General features: G+C 52.3%; 1 protein-coding gene across 6 annotated transcripts in view; it reads left to right on the plus strand.

Annotated features, from left to right (window-relative positions):
- The window catches only part of ZNF423 (zinc finger protein 423), a 370,406-nt gene that overhangs the window by 313,178 nt on the left and 34,020 nt on the right, over positions 1 to 23,208 (plus strand). For all 6 annotated transcript variants that reach the window (XM_030925572.1, XM_030925568.1, XM_030925570.1 and 3 more), the window contains 2 exons: positions 19,681 to 19,812; positions 21,437 to 21,552. In XM_030925572.1, coding sequence (XP_030781432.1) covers positions 19,681 to 19,812; positions 21,437 to 21,552 — 248 coding nt within the window. The remainder of the gene's footprint in view (positions 1 to 19,680; positions 19,813 to 21,436; positions 21,553 to 23,208) is intronic.

Here is a 23,208-nt window from a genome sequence, read left to right on the forward strand (position 1 = left end):
GCACGAGCCCCCTAGTGCCGCTGTGATGAGCAAGTGACTGTGTAAAGCTGGCTTCGTTTCAGCTCTGATCCTCTGGTCACACTGTGAGGTTAGGGGTCCTGTCGTCCTGTTCTACTGCACATCACCAGCACCCAGTGCTGCACCCTGCGCTTGGGCACTCAGTTTCTGCAGAATGGAAGAAGGATGCGACCTCCTGGAGTTATGTCTTAGATGTCTGATGCCTATAGACTGTGAGCCCAGCAAGGGCAAAAACCCTGGCTCCCAGGTCACTGCTGCATGCCAGCACCTGGCTCAGTGAGCAAAAACCCTCCCAAGCCTTCAGCCCCTGCAAGCACCCTCCCCTGGAACGCCCTCCCTGCCTGCACATCTCAGCCTGTTCATCCAAGGACATCTCATCCAGGAAGTTATTCATTCACTCATCTATTCAGTAGGTACCTATGCACCAGACACGTGCTAAGGTGATCCTCTCCTGTCAAGAAGGAAGTTTCTTCCCCCTTGGTGTTACCTCAACCCCCATCCCAAATATTTTATTCACCCTTCTTAAGGAGCTTACCCCTTCCTGCCTGGTGTAATGCTTATGTGCATACCCAGCCAATCTCCCTCCCTAATTAGATGCGAGGGTTTTTTAAAACTTTGTTGAAGTATAGCGTACGTTCAGAGAAATGCGTACCTCTTAAGTGCACAGCTTGATGAGTTTGCAGATACAGAACACATCCAGATTGAGAATCAGAACCCAATGGCCTCTGGTAGCTCCCTGCACTCCTTCCTGCTATTGCCTCCCTCAAAAGCAAGCACTGGCCTCACCTCTGGACCATACAGTCATTTTGTTGCTAAAGGTGATTTAAAGGCAGGTGTGTCTAATTCATCCTCTCTTCTCCAGACTGCTTAGCACAATACCTGGCATTTGTTGAATAAACAGATAGGTGGATGGATGGATGGATGGATGGATGGATGGATGGGTAAATGGACAGATGGATGTGTGCATGCATGGACCCAGTACCACAGGGATTAGACTAATGACGGTATTAATATAACAGCTGACAGTTGTTGCATTCTATCAGCCCACTCTACTCAGTGCTTTATAGGCGCCTCTGCTTGTCCTCACAGAGCCCTGTAGGGTAGATCTCCCTCTGTTTTTACAGATCAGCAGACTGAGATTCAGAGAGGTCAGCCACTTGCCCAAGGTCAGCCAGCCCGTGAGTGGCGGTCGCTGTGACCAGGGTCATATGACTCCGGCTTGCGTCTGGAGCTGGCGCTCTGTGCCTGAGTTCCTGCTGGTTTACAGCCCTGGGCAGTCCTTCCTCAGCTGGGCCAGCTGGACACAGGCTCAGCGGGCGACAGGGCTGAGCTGTCCTTGGCGGGCGAGCTGATGGTTCCATGCTGCCCCCGCCCACCTGCCAGGCGCCCCATTCCTCCCGGGCTGCACTGAGCCTTCTGTGTGCCTCTCCAAAGGACAGGGCATATTTCTTCCCAACCCTCTTAAGACCCAGCCCGCACTGGAGGGCTTCATCATTATGCAAATTAGCTGGATTGGATCTGCTCCTGCAGAGGACTCCGGGGGCAGCAGAAGGACGGAGCTGCCTCTGGAGCGCTGAATTGAGTCTCAGATTAAGCCAGTTGATGGGTGGGGGCAGGGGTGAGGAGTGGGCATGGAGATGGGGCTGGCACCGATGATTTGCCACCCCTGGGGAGGCTGTGGGAAGTGGGGGGTTGGGGACCGGTGCTGAAGAAGGCCCGGTGCTCGGGCTTACCCAGGCTAGGCTGCCAGCATTGTTGCTGAAGATGGGACCGAAGAAAGATACTCTTTTTGGATTTTCTTTGTGTGTTGAGCCCTTTTATGATTCATCAGTAAGTAAATATCAGCTGAGGGGGTGATTTGTTTCTAACAAGCTTATAAAATACTGGCGTCATTTGTGGGCTTATTGGAGTGCTGATTATAAACACTCCCCATGCCCACTCCTCTATGTCAAATTAGCATTCAAAATACAAACATTGGATCTTTGGATCACTTTCTGCTGTCTCTTTGGAAGCTGGTAGGCTGGGAAGGGGTGACAAAACCAAGCCTCAGATGAGGAACATTTCCACTCCACTAGGAGAGTTGAGGGGTTGCAGGGAGAACCTCTCTCTGTGCCCTCGGAAGGGTGGGGGCCACAGGGTTCTCTGAGCTCAGCTGTTCCTCTTGCCTTTCTCGTTGCCAAGTTTCTGCTGACCTGGCTCCTCCCCACCCCCAGAGCCTGTCATCTTCAATCTCATGGAGGACGTAGATCTGGGCAGGCGGCATCTGGCCGGGTGAGCCTGTGGAGCTGCCTCCTCCCCAGGGTGGGCTGGGGCCCAGCCTGCACCCAGCCACACGCAGTGGTTGCTGAGAGTGTCTGAACTGGCTATGGGAGCCATCACGTGGCAGCCTCCTCATGGGGGGGTCCCAGGCCTCCCTGGCTTCTGTCCCTGACTCCGAACCTCGCCTCCCAGCTCCTCACACTTCCTGGTCTCTGGCCTTCTGGCCATACGTCACAGCAGGCACATTCCAGCTCACATGGGGCAGAACACTGTGTGAGGTATGAGAGTGGATAGTGACTCACATCTTTTCAAGACCATCCATAGGGACCAGCCCAGCAGGTGCATTCACTCCAAGCTCTACAAATGCCTAGGATCACTGAACCCTATGCATCAAGCACAATTATATCCCCATTTTACTGATGAGGCCACCGGGGCACTCAGTGGCAGAGCCCGGGCTTGAAAATTGGCCTGTCCATTCCACTTGACAGGTGATGGAACGGAGTCCAGGCCAGAGGGAGCAATTTGCCCTCATGAAGGCAGAGACCCAGCAGGGACCAGAAGGCAGATCTGCCCAGGCCTCAGCCCAGGAAGAGCTGTTGAGTGAAGAGTCACTGCCACTGGGAATCTCTGGTCAAAAAATCTCGAAAGCAGGGGCTGAGTGGGGCTGTGGAGCTCTCTGGTCCAACCACTTCCAGTTATAGATAGAGAGACCCAGACCTAGTCATTACCAATGTTGTCTCCATCACTAGTCAGTGGATTCAAATTTTTAAAAAACTTTTATTGTATTACTTCGTTCTCATGCTGCTGTAGAGAACTGCCTGAGACTGGATACTTTATAAGGAAAGAGGTTTAATTGACTTGCAGTTCCACAGGGCCAGGGAGGCCTCAGGAAACTTAGTCATGATAGAAGGGGAAGCAAACATGTCCTTCTTCACATGGCAGCAGGAAGGAAAAGAATGAGAGTCAAGCATAGGGGGAAGCTCCTTATAAAACCATCAGATCTCGTCATGAAAACAGCATGGGGGGAACCTGTCCCCATGATTCAATTATCTCCACCTGGTCCCACCCTTGACAGGTGGGTATTATTAAAATTCAAGGTGAGATTTAGGTGGGGACACAGAGCCAAACCATATCAATTACAAAGGCTATACATGTTCATTGCAGGAAAACTAGAAAATCCAGCCAAGCAAAAATAAGAAAAACATATCCTGCCTTCCAGAGATGACCCTCTAACACCTTAATGTGTGTCCTTCCGGCAAGTTTCTCAGTACACACAAGCACACACAAATATAGTCATTCCCTTCTTTCCCCCACTTTCTTTTCTTTTCTTTCTTAACCAAAATAGCAGTGTGTTTAGTACCTGGTTTTGTGTATTTCCACTTAATTGTGGGTGAAGTGGGAGATTGTTAGTCTGAGTGATTGTTAGTCTGTCCTTTTAGAGAAGACGTTTGTCTCTGGTCCACAGGGCTGTGGACAGGGACTAAATGTTGTTTGTCTTTAGAAAGCTCCCTGCCATTGAGCAAGCATTAATTGAGTGCCACTGTGTGCCAGGTTGTTAGGTGCTGGGAATTGCCTATGCAGTGTGAGAGAGATGGTGGTCCATCCTTCCTCCCTGCCTATGCTAGGGGAGGGAAGCATACGTTCTGGGTGCAGAGAGCGGGAGTCCCTGATGGGGCAGACACAGGGGCCAGGTGGGCAGGGAGTGTCCCTGTGGAGCTGAGTTCTTCAGCTAGGTTCTGAGAACATCTTGCTCTTGGTAGGAGGGGCTCAGCCGTGGAAAGTTGGGGAGGTGTTGTGTTCTCTGTTGTCAACTAGACAGAGGGCCACTGGGACCCCCATTTTCAGGCTGGAGCTTGTTTCCATCAGCACATACGCAGCCCCCTCCATGGTGTCTGGGATTCCTACTTTTCTCAGTTCTGGATGGGGAGAAGGGAGCCATCCACATGGAGGCCAGGATAGGGCTGGGTGCAGGTCCCCGCCTGAGGGCATGGAGGCACGGATTGGAGACACAGTCTGTTTTGGAAGTGGGATTCAACAGGCTTCACAAAATCCTGGCTTCTGGAATTCTAAATTGTCACTAAGGTCCGGCCCTTGTGCATTCAGGGTATGATTAAAGCATGAGGTGAAGGCAGAGTAATCGGCTTTGGATTTGCTTTTCCCCCAAAAATCTGAGTTTAACACTGTGGGCCAGGTGTGTTGGCTTATGCCTGGAATCCAAGCACATGGGGAGGCCGAGGTGAAAGGATTGCTTGAGGCCGGGAGTTTGAGAACAGCCTGGGTAACATACTGAGGCCCCCATCTCTACCAAAAAAAGAAAAATAAAATTACGAGTGGGGCATGGTGGTGGCCTGTGCCTGTGGTCCCATCTGCTCAGGGGTCTGAGGTGTGAGGATCACCTGAGCCTGAGAGATGGAGACTGTAGTGATCCGTGATTGCTCCACTGCACTCTAGCCTGTCTTAAAAACAGAACGAAACAAAAAAACGTTGTGGATGGAATTCAGGGCCACAGTCTTTACTGTGACTGGAGGTTCTTACTGGAAATTCCTTAGTATGCAGGACCTTGAAATGGGTTCTGGAGCAGTGAACTATCAGATTCCCCAGCTGAGGCCAGCATTCTAGAGGCTGTGCACATGTGTGTCTGCCTCTTGGTCATGTCCAGTAGGAAGAGAGGTATCACCCCTCTAGACCAAGCCCTTCAGTGGCACCAGGACATTGGTCCCTCACACTGGCCCTCTGCCCTTTTGCCTGCCCTCTTAGAGCAGCTCCTGCGTTCTGGGCCCTGGGTCACTGAGGCTGTCCTGTGGCATGACAGGCAGGACAGACAGCTCTGGCCCAGGCGGGGCTAAGCTGCTGGGCTTCCAACTCCTGCCAGCCCAGGTGTCCATGGCATTTCCCCTTGAGCTCTACTTCCCCACTCTGGGGTCCTAAAGGGCTTGGTTTTGGGTTTTTTAGGATTTCTGGGTGACTGTGTTGTCACACAAAGTATGTCCCTTGGCCTGGCCTCCCAGACTCCTCCTAAGCAAGCTGGGTGTGACAGCGTCTCACTGGTCTCTGTTACACTCAAATCCCCCACACCCACCGCCTTGCACAGTGCCTGTCTCAGGGTCAGTAATAACCATGATGGTGATATTAATAACTCAAGCTATTAAACCTGTTCATCTCCCAACAGTTATGATGTAAGCACTACGATCATTCTCATTTTACATGGTGGGGAACACTGGCCTGGGGAGGTGGGGTTCCAGGATCCCACTGCTAGTGGATGGTGGTGGGGGATTTGAACCTGTGCAGTCCGACTCCGAGACTGCACTTCTGTTCATGTGCTGTGCTGCCAGAAAGCAATAGCTGAATGCAGCCGATGAGCAAATGAGGGGGTGTGTCCATCCCTGAGAATGGCATGGTGGCTGAGGTGGTATGGGGTTCCCGGGAAGATGCAGGCCTGCTGCATCACCCCCCCACAGAGCAAGCCTTGCTCCTGGGCATGAAGAGTGGCATCTGTGGACCCAGAGCCATGTGTCTGGGCTCCTGTATTTGGGACAGCATTGAGACCTGGACCTGAGTGCTCCAGGGCTGATGTCCAGATCCATGGGGGGTGTAATTGAGGCAGGACTGTATCCATCAGGGGCCAGTGTGAGGGACCAGTGTCCTGCTGCCACTGAAGGGCATGGTCTATAGGGATGATATCGCTCTTCCCACGGGACATGATCAAGAGATGGACACACATGTGCACAGCAAACTATTAGCGTTTATTGAGCACTTCGTGTTTGTCTGGCTCTGTAAGAAATACCAGGAAAGTGAAAGAGTTGGTTTTTCATCCTCAGATAATGTATTAGCCAGGATTGCTTTGGTTGGAAGTGACAGAAAGTCAAGTTAACTTAAGCAAAGAGAAGGAATGTTTTGAAAGATACCTTTTTATTTCACATAGCTATGAATCACTTGGGTGCAACTAAAACTCCTTTTTGGAAAATTGTGGCTCGGAAGACAGAGGCAAGGTATCGAGAGCTGCTTGAATAAGGGTACAGAATCCGTAACCTAACTCTAGCCCTAACCCTCAGGAATGAGTGAGGCCCTGTGAATACAGCCCTTGGGGCAGGAAGAAGCTGGGTGTGGCCAAAAGTAGGGGTGTTAGGTAGGCAGGGCCAGGGCCATCTGGCAGAAGAGTGTAGCTTAGCACTCGGAAAAACAGAGGCACTGCAGGTTCTTGAGCAGGAGAGAGAAATGATGGCTGCGGAGCCTGGGGAGGATTCTCTGGGTGGTGTGTCTGAACGTGGCAGGGGGAGAGACTGCAGCAGTCATGATGAGGTAGGGCCAGGGGCGGAGAGCAAAGGGTGAATTGCCAGGTGTCTGTCGCATGTGCTTTTTGATGAAGGTGTCTATGAAGATGTCTTTTCCAAGTGGGAAAAAGGCAAGATGCCAGCCAGAGCCGTACGGTGGGGCGTTTTCCTGCTATGGTGCGTGGGCCTGGCACTGCTCACATCTCATCACAGCTAATGGCAGCTGTTCTGCTCGCTACACCAGGCTGGAGAGTTGGAGGCTGTGTGGAGGTGACCTCCACCCCTGCTTCCCTGCCGCTCAGCAATGAGCCCATTCTTCACCTGCCCAGTCCCCCTCTGCCTGTCCCTGCCTCTCTGGGTGGGGTCTGTCAGAAGCTGTCAGTAAGCTCTGCCTCTGTGGGTCAGGAGTGGCTGCTGGATGGGATCAGCCCAGACCTTAGGCTGCAGGCACCTGCTTGGCGGGTGGAGGCATAGCCAAGGGCAGACAGGAGGGCTGGCTGGGCTCTGGGAGCTGGCGATGGGGTCTAAGCTACCCAGAAGTGGCAGACCCCTCATCTGGTCCCAAACCATCTGAGAAAATGGTCTGGGAGGGCTCAGCTCTGGGAGCTGAAAACATCAACAATCCAGTGTGAGCTTGGGCATCCCATAGGCCTCATTTGGTCTCAATTCTGGGTCTGTTGAAGAGAGAAGGGCCAAGCACTGGGTCTGGCCTCAAGAAGGTGGTATTTTCTTAGGGGAGCGAGTGAAGGAAGGGGAGAGGTGAGTAGATTCGAGAGGAAAACGTGACCTCAGAAAAGACCTTAAGAGGGCCCCATGCACTGTGACCGTAAGCCTCGCTATCTTGGGCAGCTTTTCAGCCGAACCGAAGAAAGACCCGCTCCCCTAGAGTAGACCTAACACTGGTATTAGCATCAGAATCATGTGACTACTTGAAGGGAGTATCATTGATTTGAATGTATTCATTTATTCCATGTTGTGTTTGAATCTCCAATTTAGCTTCAATTTTCATTTTACTTGGGTCACAGCAAAAACCCGGCTCTCTGAGACATAGCCTGCAGAAGCGGAGCTGAGAAACCGCACAGACCACTTAGCTCAGCATCAGAAATCCAAGCATTTATTTCCTCGATGAGCCACAGGGCTCAGCCGGCTTAAAAGGTAACTCAGTAGTGCTGTGGCCTGTGGGCTTCTTGACTGGCTAGGAGCCCAGGTGCTATTGATCCACCATATGACCTATTGGTTCAAAGTTACGGTATTTGGGTTACATCCTTCAGAGAAATTTCATGACTCTGCAGTGTTCCTGTGTTCATCATATTCTTACCCACCTTGGGCAAAGTGCCCACATAATTATCAGGATGTAGGTTTATGCTGAACGTTGGGAAAGTTCACATCTAAGTGGTTTCCCAGGCAGGGCAATTGCAGTTGCAAACAAGTGCTAACAGCGAAAGGACTGAGGCGTTTTTCACAATATTTGACACTCACATTCCACAGTTCAATAAATATTTGTTAATTACTTATTATGTCCCCAATGCTGTTGTAGGTTCTGGGATTACAGTGTTGAATAAGACAGGGAGAGCCCCGGCCCTCACCTTGCCTGTATTCTAACACAATGCTTTCCAAATGAACTTTCTAAAATGATGGAAATATTCTGTACTACCCAGAGTGGTAGCCACTGATTAGCTATTGCAACTGAGGCACTGAATGTTTAAATATATTCAACTTAAATTTAAATTTAAATAGCCACAGGCTGGGCATAGTGGCTCACACCTGTAATCCCAGCACTTTGGGATTTGAGGCCAGGAGTGTGAGACCAGCCTGGGCAAGACAGCAAGATCCTATCTCTACTAAAAATCTAGCCAGGTGTGGTGGTGCACTCTTGTAGTCCCAGCTGCTCAGGAGTCTGAGGCGGCAAGATCTCTTGAGCCCAGGAGTTTGAGGCTGCAGTAAGCTGTGATCATACTGTGGCACTCCAAGCTGGACAACAGAGTGAGACCCTGTCTCAAAAAAACCCCAAAAAACCCACACATAAAAAACAAATCCAGAAACAAAAGAGCCACAGGTGGCTCTACTAGACTGACAGTGTGGATCTAGCAGATACATATTTTTTTAAAGCTTTTCAATAGCAGTCATTATTTTCGAGTCTCATTGTTTATTTTTTCAGCTAGAGGATGGGGATGGCTCGGTGTCCAGTGAACGGGGTCAAGGTGGACTTCGAGAAAGTGGTGAATTCCAGTTTCCAAGCTGAACTCTGGGATTTTTGTTTGTTTGTTTGTTTTGCTTTGAGTACTAGTCACTGCAGGGGAAGTTCTGTCTGTATTTACCTGGATGGGGAACTTTTGAAAAATGTTGCTTTCTTGCATTCTGCAGGTGTGTGTTGTGTTTGTGTGTGCTCGTTGGTAACTGTCAGGCTTTTTGACACATTGCTGTTGCTCATTTTAAAAAATGATCTTGGTGAGTACAAAAAATGATGTCGGCAGTAGAGAAAACCCTTGTAGTAGAAGCAGGGGTAATTCATGTGTCCCTGGCAGGGTCGGTGACAATAAGGGTTTTGCAACCTGCCTGTCATGTTAATTGTATATTATTAGAGGCCATTAATCTGAGGATTATTAACATGATGGATTTTTAGGCAACCGTCTTGTTGAAAACTTTAATCTGAAGATCAGTGATATACATCAGTAAGTGTTTGATGTGTTAAGAAAGAATAAGCTACTTGTTTTTACTTAGTGGATCCCCAGGGATATAGTGGAACCTTCATTTTCAGAGGCGATCGGTCTTCAGTTCTTTGCAGGTAAAAGGGGATGTGTGTGAGGAGGGTTGTGGAATGCCTTCTGGAAGTGTGCAGGTTGAGAAATTCTGAGTTGTATAGAACTCCAAGAGTTCTCTTTCCTTGGTTCTCAGTGAAGTCCCATTTGTTCTCTTGTGTGTGGTTTATTTCATCACTCAGACATCCATTCTCTTTCCATTTAGTAGTTGAGATAGTTACCTCCTGTCTCTTGGTGTTGTGTCCAGGACCTGATCTTTGTCTTTTCTTTTGCCAAAGACCACCCGTCGTGATCGCTGTGATTGCTCGGAGAGCCGGGATTTGGATGTGTCTGCCAGCGATGGGTCTCTGAGCAATTGCTGATCACTCAGAGAGCCGGGAGGTGGACATGTCCACCAGCGTCATAGGAAGTTAGCAGGCAGCACCCTCTGTGATGGTGATGTTCTCCTTAACCACCTGGGGCTGCTTGCACCACAGGGCTAACTCCCTGGTAGTGTGGAATCAGCTCTCAGAGCTGGAAGGAGCCTCCACTGGTAATCCCGTCCAGGCTGGGCCCCTCTGTCTGCGGTTTTTGGGCACTGAGACCTTTCAAGTTAGGGAGATTTCTGCATGGGCCCAGCTACGGGGAAGGGCTGGCCAAGGGCCCAGGGGTGGGGGGGTGCATGCAACCGATCGCGCCCCTGTCTCAGTCAGGCCCTGCTCTGACCTTCATGAAAATCTCAGGGAGTTTCAAGAGAGAGAAGCAAGAAGAACCATAAAGAAATAGGAAACTTGGGTCCAGGAGCATCAGAGGGGAGGCAAAGTCAACTCATATGGCCCGAAGTAGGAAGCTGCAGCCAGCCACGAGGGAACAAAAGGGCTTGAAATCTGGACACAAATTTCGCTATTGCAAATATGGGAGTGGTGTGGAGGTAGAGGAGGATAGAGACAAAGAAAGCTGACACAGAGGCATTTTGAAGATGGAAGTAGCATAGGATGTGCCATGAGAGAATGCACAATGTCCCAGGTGGTAAGGGTCTTTAAACATTTACTGGGGGTGGGGCATGGGCATGACTGGCCATGTGTGCCCTGAAAGAGAAGCAGGGTTCCATTGCCTTGATAGCCCCCACAGTGGGCTTGTATGTGCCATGTCACCAGGCCTAGGCATGGAGTTTCAGGTAGAATCATGTCAGAAGTGACAGTGGCAGGCTGGGCGTGGTGGCTTACTCCTGTAATCCCAGCACTTTGGGAGGCCAAGGCAGGCAGATCACCTGAGGTCAGGAGTTCGAGACAAGCCTGACCAACATGGTAAAACCCCATCTCTACTAAAAATACAAAATTAGCTGTGCGTGGTGGTGTGTGCCTGTAATCCCAGCTACTCGGGAGGCTGAGGCAGGAGAATTGCTTGAGCCCAGGGCATGGAGGTTGCAGTGAGCTGAGAACGTGCCATGGCACTCCAGCTGGGCGACAAGAGTGAAACTCGGTCTCAAAAAAAAAAAAAAAAAAAAAGAAGAAGAAGTAACAATAGCAGTAATAGTAGTTGTGGTGGTAGCATTATGATCAGTATTCTTTAATTTTTTTTAATATTTAAAATTGTTTGAGCTTTTGTTAAGAGACAGAGTCTCCCTTCATCACCCAGGCTGGCTGGGGTGCAATGGTTCATAGCTCAATGTAACCTCAGAGTCCTGGGCTGAAGACATCTTGCTGCCTCCCTGTACCACCTACCACCATGCCATTTAATTTTTTACTTTTTTGTAGAGATGGAGTCTCACTGTGTTGTCCAGGCTGGTCTCGAGCTCCTGGACTTGAGTAATCTTCCTGCTTTGGCCTCCCAAAGTCCTGGAATTACAGGCATAAGCCACTGTGCTGGGGGTCATGATTCATATTCTTTACTTGGCTCTCATTTACTCTCATAACAGCCCTGTGAGGTGGACAACCTTCTCCCCATTTCAAAGTCAGAGACTGAGACACAGAGGGAAGCGCTTAGCCCAGTGTCACCCTGGGCGTCTACAGCAGAGCCAGGATCCTCCTCCATGCGGCCTGGTTCTCAGCCATGTTTTTCCCCACTCCCTGAAGGATCTAGTCTTGATGAAACAAGGGCGAGTGGGGGGCTGTCCGCTGAGCTATCCTGTTTGCTGTGATGGGAAATCTCGCAGGGAGTTTACCTGGAATCATTCTCAAGCTTAACTGACCCCTAGCTAAGATCCGTCTGACCTGGCTCTTGGGAGCAGTTGGTCAATGGAACCATCTGGAGTCTTCTGATTTGAGTTTCGGAGAAGGAGAGAGTGAGCAAAGTACTTATAACTTAGGAGAGCAGTGTCTTGGAGATGGGCTTTGGCCAGATGGCCGACCTTGCCATGGAAACCCTGGGGTGAATGCTGGGGTGGTCCAGCCACCCAGCCGTTCCTGGGGTGTGGGACCAGGAAGGAAGACCTCTGTCCTCCTCTTTTCTCAGCCTTCCTTTGCTGAATCCTGTTGCAACCCCCAGGTGCAGAAAGTGATGAACTTCCACCTGGCCTCTCTGTCCAGCCTCTGGCAGAGGGGAGACTTGTCAGACGCTGGAATCAAGGAAGGGAACCTAGTGATCAAGCCAGGCTGAAACATGCCTGCATAACAAGTGAGAGGGCAGATCACAGAGGCTCTCGCTTGGTGGGCCTGGACTGGATGCTGGAAGGCAAGAGAGTCCAGTCTGCTGTGGTTGGTAGCGATGAAGGGCGGGGCTGCAGGGTGGGGGTGACCCTTCCCACCCACACCTACAGGCCCATGTGTGGAACTGACATTCTACCCAGATAGGGAATTCGGTCTCCCCCTTCCTCCTGCCATCGGTTAGTGTTCTTTGCACATGTGATGTCGGTTTATTGCGGCGTCGAAAGCATTGTCGAAGGGGGACATTGGTGGGTACCTGGGTAAATAAGTATAAATAGTTTTCTTTCTGATATGTGACCAGATTATTTTCCAGTTGATTTCAAGCCCTGGCCCCAAGTGGCCCACAGATCAAAAAAAGATAAGGGTCAGTTACAAGGTTGAGCTCATTCTCCGTTGCCATGGCAACTGACCTCAGGCAACCCTCGGAGGACTACACCCAGCTCCCCAGGTGATGTTTTTACTGTCCACACCATCAATCCCAAGCCTTTCAAAACTCAGACTGCCTAATTGTCAGGGCTCTGTTTTGAAGAGGCTCTGGGTCCCCCGTGGGGCCCGGTTCAGGCTGCCAGAGCTCATTTAGAAGCCTTTGTGAAACACGGGGGACGTAGGATGGGTCCCTTCTGGGCAGAACGGCCTGGGAAGGTGCCCCCAGGGGGAGGAGGAAGGGCATAGCCCATCCTCCAGCATTAATTAGGAAAATGTGAGCCCCAAATGGGAGCAGTGTGGTGGGCTGTGCCTTCAAGCCATGGCTGAGTGGTCTTGAGTGACGAGGACATCCAAGGGTGGAGAGCCCCTGGCATTTGGGGTCAGGAGGGCCGCGATGCAGGGATGGTTTTGGGGAGTGTTAGCCACCCACCCTCAGAGTCTCCAGCAGCCTCTTCAAAGATACTCGCTTCATTTCCATCCCTGGAGTAACCACAGGGAATTATTTTTCATTGTTGATGATTTTTCAGTCTTTTGCAAAATGTGGACAAAAAGTGACTAGAAAACTTCCCGCCTTTTAAGAGATCCTTCCACATACAATATTGGTCAAAGCAGTGGGACAGCTCCCAAACCAGCTTCGGGGCAGCAGGATTCCAACAAGATCAGCGTCCCTAAGCCCCTTGTATAGTGGTCAGTGGTTCTCACGCATTAATGGATGTCCCAAACATGGGGGCACTTTTCAAATGCTGCAGCTCTGCGGCAGGCCTGAGACTCTTCATTTCTCTCAAGCTCCCAGGTGCTGCCAGGGCTGCTTGGCAGGGAAGTGGGTTCCCGTGGGCTGCCAGGGCTGGGGGTGTTGGGGCTCCCATGGTCATCCCTCATCACCACTCACCTTCTCCCAGCTCTTGCCCAGCCTTTGACAAGGGACACTCCTCAGACCCTGATTTTTCCTGTGACCCTGGTTGACTCCCAGCCTAAATGTCACTCTCCCCTTCCCCTCAACCTGGCCTGGTTAATTTCCTCATGGCATTTAATGACAGATCAATAGATAAACGGCCCAATCTGGCTGCCCAGATATTATCACCTGCCCTCCTCTTTTTCCCCAGGGGTCTTTGTTTCTTACAGGAAACAAAGGACACAGTGTCCTACCAGCTCAGGTTCCTAGCTCCAGTTCCTAGCTCCTGTTCCACACTATTTGTGGTTATCTATTGGGATGGTGTCAGAGGGGTCCTCTCCTGGGGTCACCCTCACCTCACCCTCTTGCCTCCTAGCAAGATTTGCCTGGATGAGTGCTGGGACCTCTGCTCCCATGCTTCCTTTCTCCAAGGACCATGTGTGGCGCCCATTTGCAGTGTGTGTGTCTGAGCCCCAGGACCTAAGGACTTGACCTGATACTAGGCATGCGGGCCACAGGCTGAGCCCCTGGTGCTGTGGAATGTCATTCTGGGGTGTTTATTTATGGGGCTAGTAGTGGAGGGGCCTCAACTCAGCCAAGCATCCCGTGCATTCCCTGCCTTGCTTCCACCTGCAGACACACTCTTGGAGAGAGGAGGTGTAGCCTGGACTGTCCTATGCTGTCACATGCAGGGCTACCTCCTCCCCTTCCTCAGGGAAAGCCCCAGCCCTGTTGCCAACTGGTGTTTGTGCTGGCGAGGGGACCCCCAGGCTCAAACATGGAGATGCAGAGGGCGGTTCTGTCTTCCTTCTCACCCGGATTTTTTGGGTGATCAGGGAGCACGGGTGGATTGCTGGTTTTAAGTCTTGTGGCTGTTTCTTGAATTTTCTAAAGCCAGAGAGGGCTGCTGGGGGTGAACAGCAGGGCTGCTGCTGCCCCGCCCTGCCCTGCCACATCCCTGTTAGGGGCCCTGCCTCTCTAAGTGTCCCTTCCTCTTCTGTCAGCGGAGGGAGCCTCACCATGCCCACAGTCTTGGAGCTGTTGTTCTGTGGGGATCCAGAAAGTGTTACTGGAGTTGAGGTTTTACAAGCCGAGTCCTGTGAGATTAGGGGTGACCATGGGTGCATAGTGATGGCATTTATCAGCACTCCCACCCTCCCCCAAACTCTGTGCTAAGTGCTTGACATAAATTACCCATTTCCTGCTCATCAAGCATCTCCTGGGTGCCAGATCCTGTTCTAGGCACTGGTGACACAGCAGTGGGCAAAGCAGCCCTCGTGGAGTTTATGTTACTCTGTCTGTGTGTCGGAGGGAGGGAGGGAATGAGAATGAATTAGTTAAACAATGAACCCTGTAATATACCAGGTGGTAGTAAGCGCTGTCCAAGAATTAAAGGTGGGCTGGGTGCTGGAAAGGATGGGGGCGTGTGCTGTGTTCGCTGGGGGTCTCGAGTAAGGCCCTCTGAGGAGGTGTCCTTTAGGCAGACCCCTGAGTGAAATGAGGGAAGGAGTGTGGGATGATCTGGGGGTCTCAGTAAGGGCAGATGTCCTGTGGCCGAAGAAGCCTGCTTGGCTGCCCTGTAATGACGCTGCCTGTTTTCTAGTGGCAGAAGCAGAAGCTCAGAGAGGCAAAGTAACTTACTCCAGTCTACACAGCAGGTGAGTGGTGGAACTGGGGCTCAAAACCAAGTGTTTCCGGCTCTAGCTTTTGTGTCCTTCATTGCCACCTCCTGGATGTAGGTGGCTAGTCATGCCCTTGTCAACACCAGGCAGAAGTCATTGGTCCTCTCTAGACAGGTGTGTGCATTAATGATGCTACTCTGGCGTGAGCTTTCCCGAGGGGGGTTCCTGCTAAGAGAGGGGGTAGGCAGGGACCATCCGTTGTGGCTGGAGCAGGTCACGCTCAGTGCGCCAGAGCCCGAGAACAATGCCCCGTCCACACCCTGCTGCAGCCCGCCGCTTCTCCCTCCCAGGCAGCAAATTATGGCCTCGAATGTGTGCCCAGGCCTGCCTTTGACATCAGTGGGGCCTACCTGAGCTTCACCTTCAGGATTCTGATAATCAGTTCTCTCTCCTCCCGGCTTCCCCCAAGACCCGTATGGAAATAAGTATGTGTCTGCCAGGGATCAAATGCTTTTGGAGACAAAAGTCGGTACCAGGGACATTACAGGGAGCTATCATCTCGGCACGATGCTCTTCCACAAAGCCCTCTGCTCCTCTTTTGGGCTGACACAGTTTCAGCCTGAAAGGTTCCAGCAGGCTGACTTGGTTTTAAGCAAAAGCACATCCTATTATTTTTTTGAGAAATGAAGTGTAAAATTAACGCTTATTATTCCTGAGCAGAGGTGGGAGAAAGGAGAGACAGGGACTTTGGGATTTTCGTGCTTGGCGGGTTGTTTGTTTGGCAGTTTGGGTTTTTGTTTATTTTTATTTTTTTAAATCATAATAAATCAATAGATTTCGACTTATAGGGAACAGGAGGCAAGATCTGAATTTCAGCAGGTGAAATCTGCATTTCACTTTACAAATAAGCGGGGCTGCATAAGTCACTTGAGTTGTGTGAGTCTCTCTTATGGATGCCTGTCATGTGCTATTAAAAAAAAAAAAAAAGGCACAGAAAAGGAAGGAAAGCGATCGTGCGTCTTAACTCACAAAATCCTCCAGTCCCCACGTCGGGGCGGAGGGGCCTGCGGGCTCCCAGACAGCTTTGTCATTCTGCTCCAAGGTGTCGGCCGAGCACCGTGCGATCTTATATAATTCAGGAAAGTGATTCTCGGAGGGTGCCGCTATCGGCGGACCCTGCATATTGGGATGGAACGAGAGGTTGTCAGCGCCTGCGGGGTGAGAGTGATGGTGCTAGCAAATTCTATCAATATCCATGGGCTGGCTCACATTGGGTCACCAACACGCAAAGGAGTGTTTGTCACACTAACTAGGGCAGCCCCTCCCCGCCCTCTCCACCTCCCCGGCCCTCCCCCTGTTTTCCTGGATGGTTTCATAGGCAGAGGTACATGTAATGGACACCCAAGGGAGTACCTCGAACCCCTCCAGTGGGGAGAAGGCCTCGTCTTCAGAAAGATTTGCAAATCAAAAGGTCTTGCCTTGAGTGGGAGCGAGTCCCAGCTCTGCGGGAACCCCTCAGGCTTTATTCCACCCCCTCCCTTCACTTTCACTTTTTGCTTGTTTTATTTCTCCTCTCCTCTTTCCCCAGGTTTGACTCTCTTAAAACACTTGGGGGAGAGAGAGGAAAGGGTCCCGAGACACATGGTGGTCTGTTGGGCTCTTGATCTAATTAGCCTGGAACCTTACTTTGACACTGGTTTGGGGCTGTGATCTGCTTAAATGGTAGCCGTTTGGGCCCCGCACGGCTTGCAGCTCCAGGGCTGCCTGACTGTGCACATATTTATGAACGTGGGCGCTGGGTGTAGCTGCGGTTATGAATCAGGGGGGACCGGCTGATGAATTGCTCGGCACTCGGAGAACGGAAAGTGACTGTCAGACATGATTTCTCTGATTTATAAGTTGCAGGAGGCTTCTTTGTCCTCTCGGTGTTTGTGTATCAGATGGGCACGCCGCCATTCACAGCCAAGTGGCTAAAGACCCCCTCTCGGCAGAGAGCAGTAAATCCTCTTTGCCATCTCAGCCCCCAGAGCCCCCAGCTGGGCAGGGAGAGAGGGCCCAGCCTGGGGGTGTCTCTCCTCTGTGAGTATGTCCGAGCCCCTCCCGCAGGTGAGCCCAGGAAGGCCCTGATGCTTTTCGAGCCACAGGAGGAGAAAACATCATCCATGCCCATTGCCTAATTGCCAGGGTCAGAAAAACTCACATGGTTACATGAATCAAGGGTCATTGTGCCCAGTGAGGGGGTAGTCGTGTGTGCGTGTATGCATGTGTGTGCGTGTGTGTGTGTGTGCTCATGAACTGGAAGAGTCAGGGCAGGTTGCCTGGAGGTGGTGTATGGTGGCAGGGTACAAGTCAGGGCAGGCTGCCTGGAGGTGGTGTACGGTGGTGGGGTACAAGTCAGGGCGGGTTGCCTGGAGGTGGTGTATGGTGGTGGGGTACAAGTCAGGGCAGGCTGCAGGTGGTGTACGGTGACGGGGGTACATGCATATAGGAATGGTTTTGTATCCTCTTCTGCACCACCCCCATCTGGCTGTGTTACTTGAGTAAATGGTCTAATTCTCTGAACCCATTTCTTCTTCCCAGAAGTGCAGTTTTCCAAGCAAGCTGGCTTATTTCTGAAATTGAAATATGTTATAAACTATTCTTACAGAAAACTCTGCACAGTTGTCAACTTCACATACCCCCTCCCTCCTTAATGTCCAAGGGGTGTCCTCGTTCTAATAAGGTCACATTTATGGATGGAGTCTCTTTCATTCCTTGATCCTACACCCTGGTGCCAGGCGCTGGGCAAGGTTGTTTGTGCAGGGGGCAGGGGATGCACTGGAGGGTCTTTCGAGGCAGCCACCCCACACTGGAGGCCATCTCTAATTATGATGAAAGTCTCCCTAAGGGAGGCGGAGACGTGCAAGGGGCCTGCAGGGCGAGCGTGCTGAGCCTGCCCTGTGTCCCAAAACTTGTCAATGAATTCCTTTTCCGCTAGTTTAAATGGAAGATCTGTTTGAGTCTCTGTCGGGTGTATGTGGCCTAGTTGCCAGGGCTCCAGGGGCATGACAAACACCCGGTAGATTCCAGCCAGTGGGCTATGTGGGGCAGGCCCACCTGTGTGTGCACGTGTGTGTGTGCGCCTCTGCGGTGGGGTGCCGGGGGGTGCGGGGGATGGTTGGGCCGGGGGGAATGCCTGCTGTCTCTGCCAGCCCCTGCCAGGGCCTGGGGACCCAGGGACTCGCCAGAAGCCTCAGCCCATCTGTGTTCATGTCTTGCCACCGGCAGAACCCCTCTGCTACCTAATTCTTGCCTTTAAGGGCAAATCAGAGCACCTGGCGCCTTCAGTGAGGCTGGTTCCCTGGGGGAGCCCAAAGGGGAACCCATGTCCTTGGTTGTCCCAGATAATGCTCTCACCAACACTGACATGCCAGGCAGTAAACATTTATTGAGCACTTGCTATGTGCCAGGGTCTGTTCCAGACCCGTGTGCGTGTATTAGCTCATTTAATTCTCATAGCAACTATAAGAGAAAAGCTGCGATGGAGTGTTTCAGACAGAGGAAACTGAGGTACAGAGAGGTTGTGTGACTTGCCTAAGATCACCCAGTAAGGGTCAGGACTGGATTCCAACCCCAGGTGATGTGAGGCTCAAACCAGGGGATTCCCCAGCCCCACCACTGACCCCTGGGCCCCTCTGTCCTCTTGCAGCCAGGGAGACAGGGAGGACAGGTTGTCCCCATCTTACTGCACATGAGCTGGTGCCCACAGCATGCTGTGTGGGGCTGAGGAGCCAGGATTTGAACCTGGTGCTGCTCGATTGTGGGCGAGGACACCAGGGCTCTGAGCCTCCTCGATGCTGGCAAGGCTGGTGCTCAGGCGCTGTGTGTCCTCTGGCGCTTTTGGGTGAAGGTTTGGGGTCTCAGCGGCTCCCAGGTGGGGAGATGGAGGAGCTGTGTTCTGGTCTGAAGCAGGATGGCGAGTTTGCCCATTGTCCATCATCCACTGCATAGACCATTTGTTTAAAAGAAAAGCAGATAAAAGAAAAACAGATTAAAAAGAGCGTTTGGTGCAGTATCTTCCGTGCTGCCCGTCACTCTCGAAGTAAAATTCCAAAGTCCTCCGGGGCTGACAAGACCCTTCTTGTGCATCCCTGTGGCCTCTCTGACCTCACTCCTGGCCCTCCGAGCTCAGGCACTCTGTTCCCATGCTGGACTTTAAGCCCGCCCAGCACAGCATGGACCCACCTCAGGGCCCTGCCCCCACCCATCTCCTAGAGTGCTCTCACCATGTATTCACATCACCTCCTGACACTGCATTATGTGCTGATGGTTTTGTTTATCATCTGTCTACCCCACCACCAGAATGGGGGCAGAGACATGATTTGTTTAGTTGCCTAAAGAATCCTTAGAGCAAAGTTCCTGGCACGTAGTACATGCTCAATAAATATTTGATTGCAATTTTTAAAATCCTGGTTGGACCACCTTCTCCATCTGGTACCTCAAGTTGGGTGCCTCTGCACAGTGACCCAGTCTTGGGACTAAAGCTGTTGACCATGGCCTGCACCCCTGGCTGCTTGATCAGCAGGAGAAATCACAGCAAATGGCACCTCCAAGGGCCAGATATTTGGAGCTGGTCCTCTGGGGTCTGTAAGCCTCTAGGGGTGAGGCCATGTGGAGCCAGGATGAGTCTTGGTGTCTGTGGTCCCCTCACCAAGCCTGGTGCTGGGGATTGGAGGGGGATTAGCCCTGGGGTCTATGGGAGGCCTTGTGGGCACCTGTCTGGGGGACATGGCATCCTGGTCACTGACTAGTCACGGGTTTTCCTTTCAGAGGAAGGCATCAACCACGAGTGTAAGCTGTGCAACCAGATGTTCGACTCCCCAGCCAAGCTTCTCTGTCACCTCATTGAGCACAGCTTCGAGGGCATGGGCGGCACCTTCAAATGCCCTGTGTGTTTCACAGGTAAGGTACCCAGCGTGTGCCCCTCGGGGGAGAGAGATGGACGCAGGAGCCCTTCCCTGTTGTTGTGGGATCCCAGCGTGTGCTCTTCCTCTTTCCTTGGCAGGCCTGTTATAGTCCAGGACTCCATGGGGGATACCCTGAGGGATTAACAGGCCCTTTGCCCCACGTCCCTCAGTTCAGAGCTGACACAAGCCTTCCTTCAGTGCTCTCTGGCCTCTCCTCATCAGCAGGCTGGTTGCACCCTCTCCGCGCCCTCTGCACACAGCGGCTAGAAGCCCTTTGTCCAACCCAGCCTCAACCCTCTGCTGCAGTTTTCCCCTCCCAGGCCCTGTGTTTGTCTCCCTGAGCCTAGAGCTCTATTCAGCACTGCTGGGGCTTCCAGCTTCACATACTCCTGGTTCCCCCTCTTCCCTGGCCTACCTAGCTCCCATCCGTTCTCCAGGATGCAGGGGTCAAGGGCAGCTCTGCCAGCCAAGTCCCCAGCCCCCGGACTGGCTGCCGGCCCAGGCGAATGGCTGTCCCAGCCCGAGGCAAGTCTCAGGGGCTCTGCCGGCCCCCTCCTGCTGCCCAGATGGCAGCCGGTGTGCGTGGGAGAGCCTGGCCTTCCCTGCCTCCCCTGACATCTGCTGTCTGCCACGGCAGGAAGCCCACCCTGGGGAGGACGCCTGGCGGGAGGGTATCTCTGAAGTGCTCACCTCCCAGACACACAGCTGCTCTGGGCTGCCTCCTGTGTGCGCCCAGGGCCGGGGCCACCTCGGGACTCCTGCCACCGGGAAGCCGGGGCTAGACCTGCTCCATGCCAGGCCCAGGGGTGTCCAATCTGGGGTAAATCCCCCAAACACACACCCCTGGGGCTCCCAAGAGTCCCTGAGCACCCTGATGCCTTCTTCCCCCTCATCTCAGGAGCCCCCACCCATCTGTCACTGTCACACTCTGAGGCTGGCACTGAGGGGCCCCAGCTGCCCGTCTGCCGACCCAGGACACGGGGGCCTCTGTGTGGGGGCCCAAGGATGCTGACAACAATAAAAATAGGAATTTGTGTTGGTTGAGCAACTTCTTGTACAAGACCCTGTGCTGAGCTTATTTAATTCAAGTCTAGGCTCTGCCACTTGCTAGTGGTGGGACCTTGGACAAGCCATTTAACATTCCTGGCATTTCAGTTTTCTCTTGTATAGAATGGAGATAATAGCACCTGTCCTACAGGCCTGGGAGAGGTTCAAGGAGCTCGCCCCGTAGGTGTCTGGTTGTTGATGACGGGGATGAGGAGGATAGCATTCATTTGTCTGTGGCAGGCCATCTTTTAAGCACTTTATCAGTATTAACCCATTTGATCCTCCCAGCCTCCAGCCAGGGACATACTATAATCTTCATTTTTTGAGTGAGGAAATGGAGCCCAGAGAGGTTAAGTGACTTACCCAAGGTTGCACAGCCACTAAGTACCAGAGCTCAGCTTATCTAACTCGAGCCTCCTCTAGTAGGTGCTAGAATGCTCCCAGTAGCCCACTATTTGGCTGACTGTGCCCACACCACAGTGATCCCTGCCTGCGAGTGTTGTGGGGGCAGCTGCCACAAGAGGCTGGGCTGGTGTCCTGAGCTTGGCCCTGACGGCCGTGTCTGTGTCTAGTCTTTGTCCAGGCCAACAAGTTGCAGCAGCACATCTTTGCCGTGCACGGGCAAGAGGACAAGATCTACGACTGCTCGCAGTGCCCTCAGAAGTTCTTCTTCCAGACTGAGCTGCAGGTGGGTGTCCACATCTGCTGCACCACGCCGCCTGATGGTCCTCGGTTCCCCTGTCAGCACCGAGGGTCTCAGGGTTAAGGCAAGATGGTGGCATCTTATGGTGGCATCTTATGCTGGCAGGTCTGCAGTCAGGGACTGACCTCCTGGCTGGCAGGCATGGAGTGTCAGCCCCCTGGCCTCTGCCAGCCCAGCGTTCTCAAAAGAACCAACTGCCACCGACTAAGCCCAGAGCAGGAGTCAGAAGCTTACATTTGAGGTGTTTCGTGGCAAGTCCTGTCTGCTCTTGGGGATTCCATTTCCCTACCTCTATTGTAAAATGATATTTGACTGAGTTTGGTTCTGTGGCTAGTAGCTCATGATGTCTCTGTGGCTGGGTCCTGGGGCTGTGTGGGGACAGGAGTTAGGTCTGGGGCTTTGGAGCCTCCAGCTTTGCCCAGAAAAGCCAGAAAAGTAAGAGTAGTGGTGCCCAATTGCCCCAAATTGGAGGCAGTCACCAGAGGTCCTGAGACCAATGTGGCTCTCAGGCAAGGGACAGGGGCCTCAGCCAGCTTCCTTGCATCCTCATCCCCAGCCTGTGGTAGCTGAGAAGACCTTGGGAAAGGAAGCTGCTGCGACGGTCTTCCCAGGCATTTGCAGCTGCCTCCCTTGGAATCCCATGGGGCCCCTTCTCACCTGTTACTGGTTTTTCCAAGGAGCAAGATCTGTGCCCAAGTGAAACTGCTTTCTCTCCCACTGGATTTTGCAAAAAATTCTTGTAACACTGGAGAGATCACATGCCCACCAGAAATACAGCACACACACAGAGAAAAATCTCACATTCACCGTACCTGGACTATAGCATCACACACACAAAGGGAAGGTGCATACACACAGTTCCTATCACAGTGCATATGCCCAGAGATGTCACTTACAAAGAGTAACACAGCACCCACACTGAGGAATACCACACACATGCAGCACAACACTGCACCCCCAAAAGAAGGACCACACTCATGTCCACAGATAGATCACACATACACACAGACGGACATGCCGAAATGTCACGTACCAAAAATGGGCCCGTCGGGAAGGATACGGGTAGGTTAGGCTGCAATAATAAACGTCCTCTTGGTCTCTGTCCTCAACAAAAGGTTTATTTGTTGCCCATGACATATCCAAGCAGGTGATGCGGAAGGGACTCTGTTCATGATATTACTCAGTGACCTGGGCCCACGGAGGGTCCATGTGCATCCCCGTTTCCGTAGTCACTGAGGCAGGGAGAAGAGGGAGATGGTGACTTCTGTACCAGCTCTTCAAGTTTCCCCTCAGAAATGATGCATGCCACCTTCTCTCATATTGGATTGACTAGGGTAATCCCCGCGGGCATGCCCACCCTCAAAGTGGGTGAGGCAGGGAATTCCACCCTCTGCCTGGAAGGAGAAGAGAGCCCTAAGGACTCACACACACCAGTTTGGCCCCCCAGGACAGAACCCCCACACCCAGCAGCACCCTCCCTCATCCCCATGCCACTGCTGCACCTGCATGCAGCAGTCTCCAAGCCACCCAGGTTACAAGGCTGGGGCCACTCACCCTGTGCAGAGTCACTTGAATGACCACAGTGGTGCCCCCGTCTCTGGGGTTAGAGGGGCACAGCTGTGGCCTGTTGTAGGGGGCCCC

The sequence above is a fragment of the Rhinopithecus roxellana genome, chromosome 20, assembly GCF_007565055.1.
Source record: "Rhinopithecus roxellana isolate Shanxi Qingling chromosome 20, ASM756505v1, whole genome shotgun sequence".
In the NCBI taxonomy this organism is placed as follows: Eukaryota; Metazoa; Chordata; class Mammalia; order Primates; family Cercopithecidae; genus Rhinopithecus; species Rhinopithecus roxellana.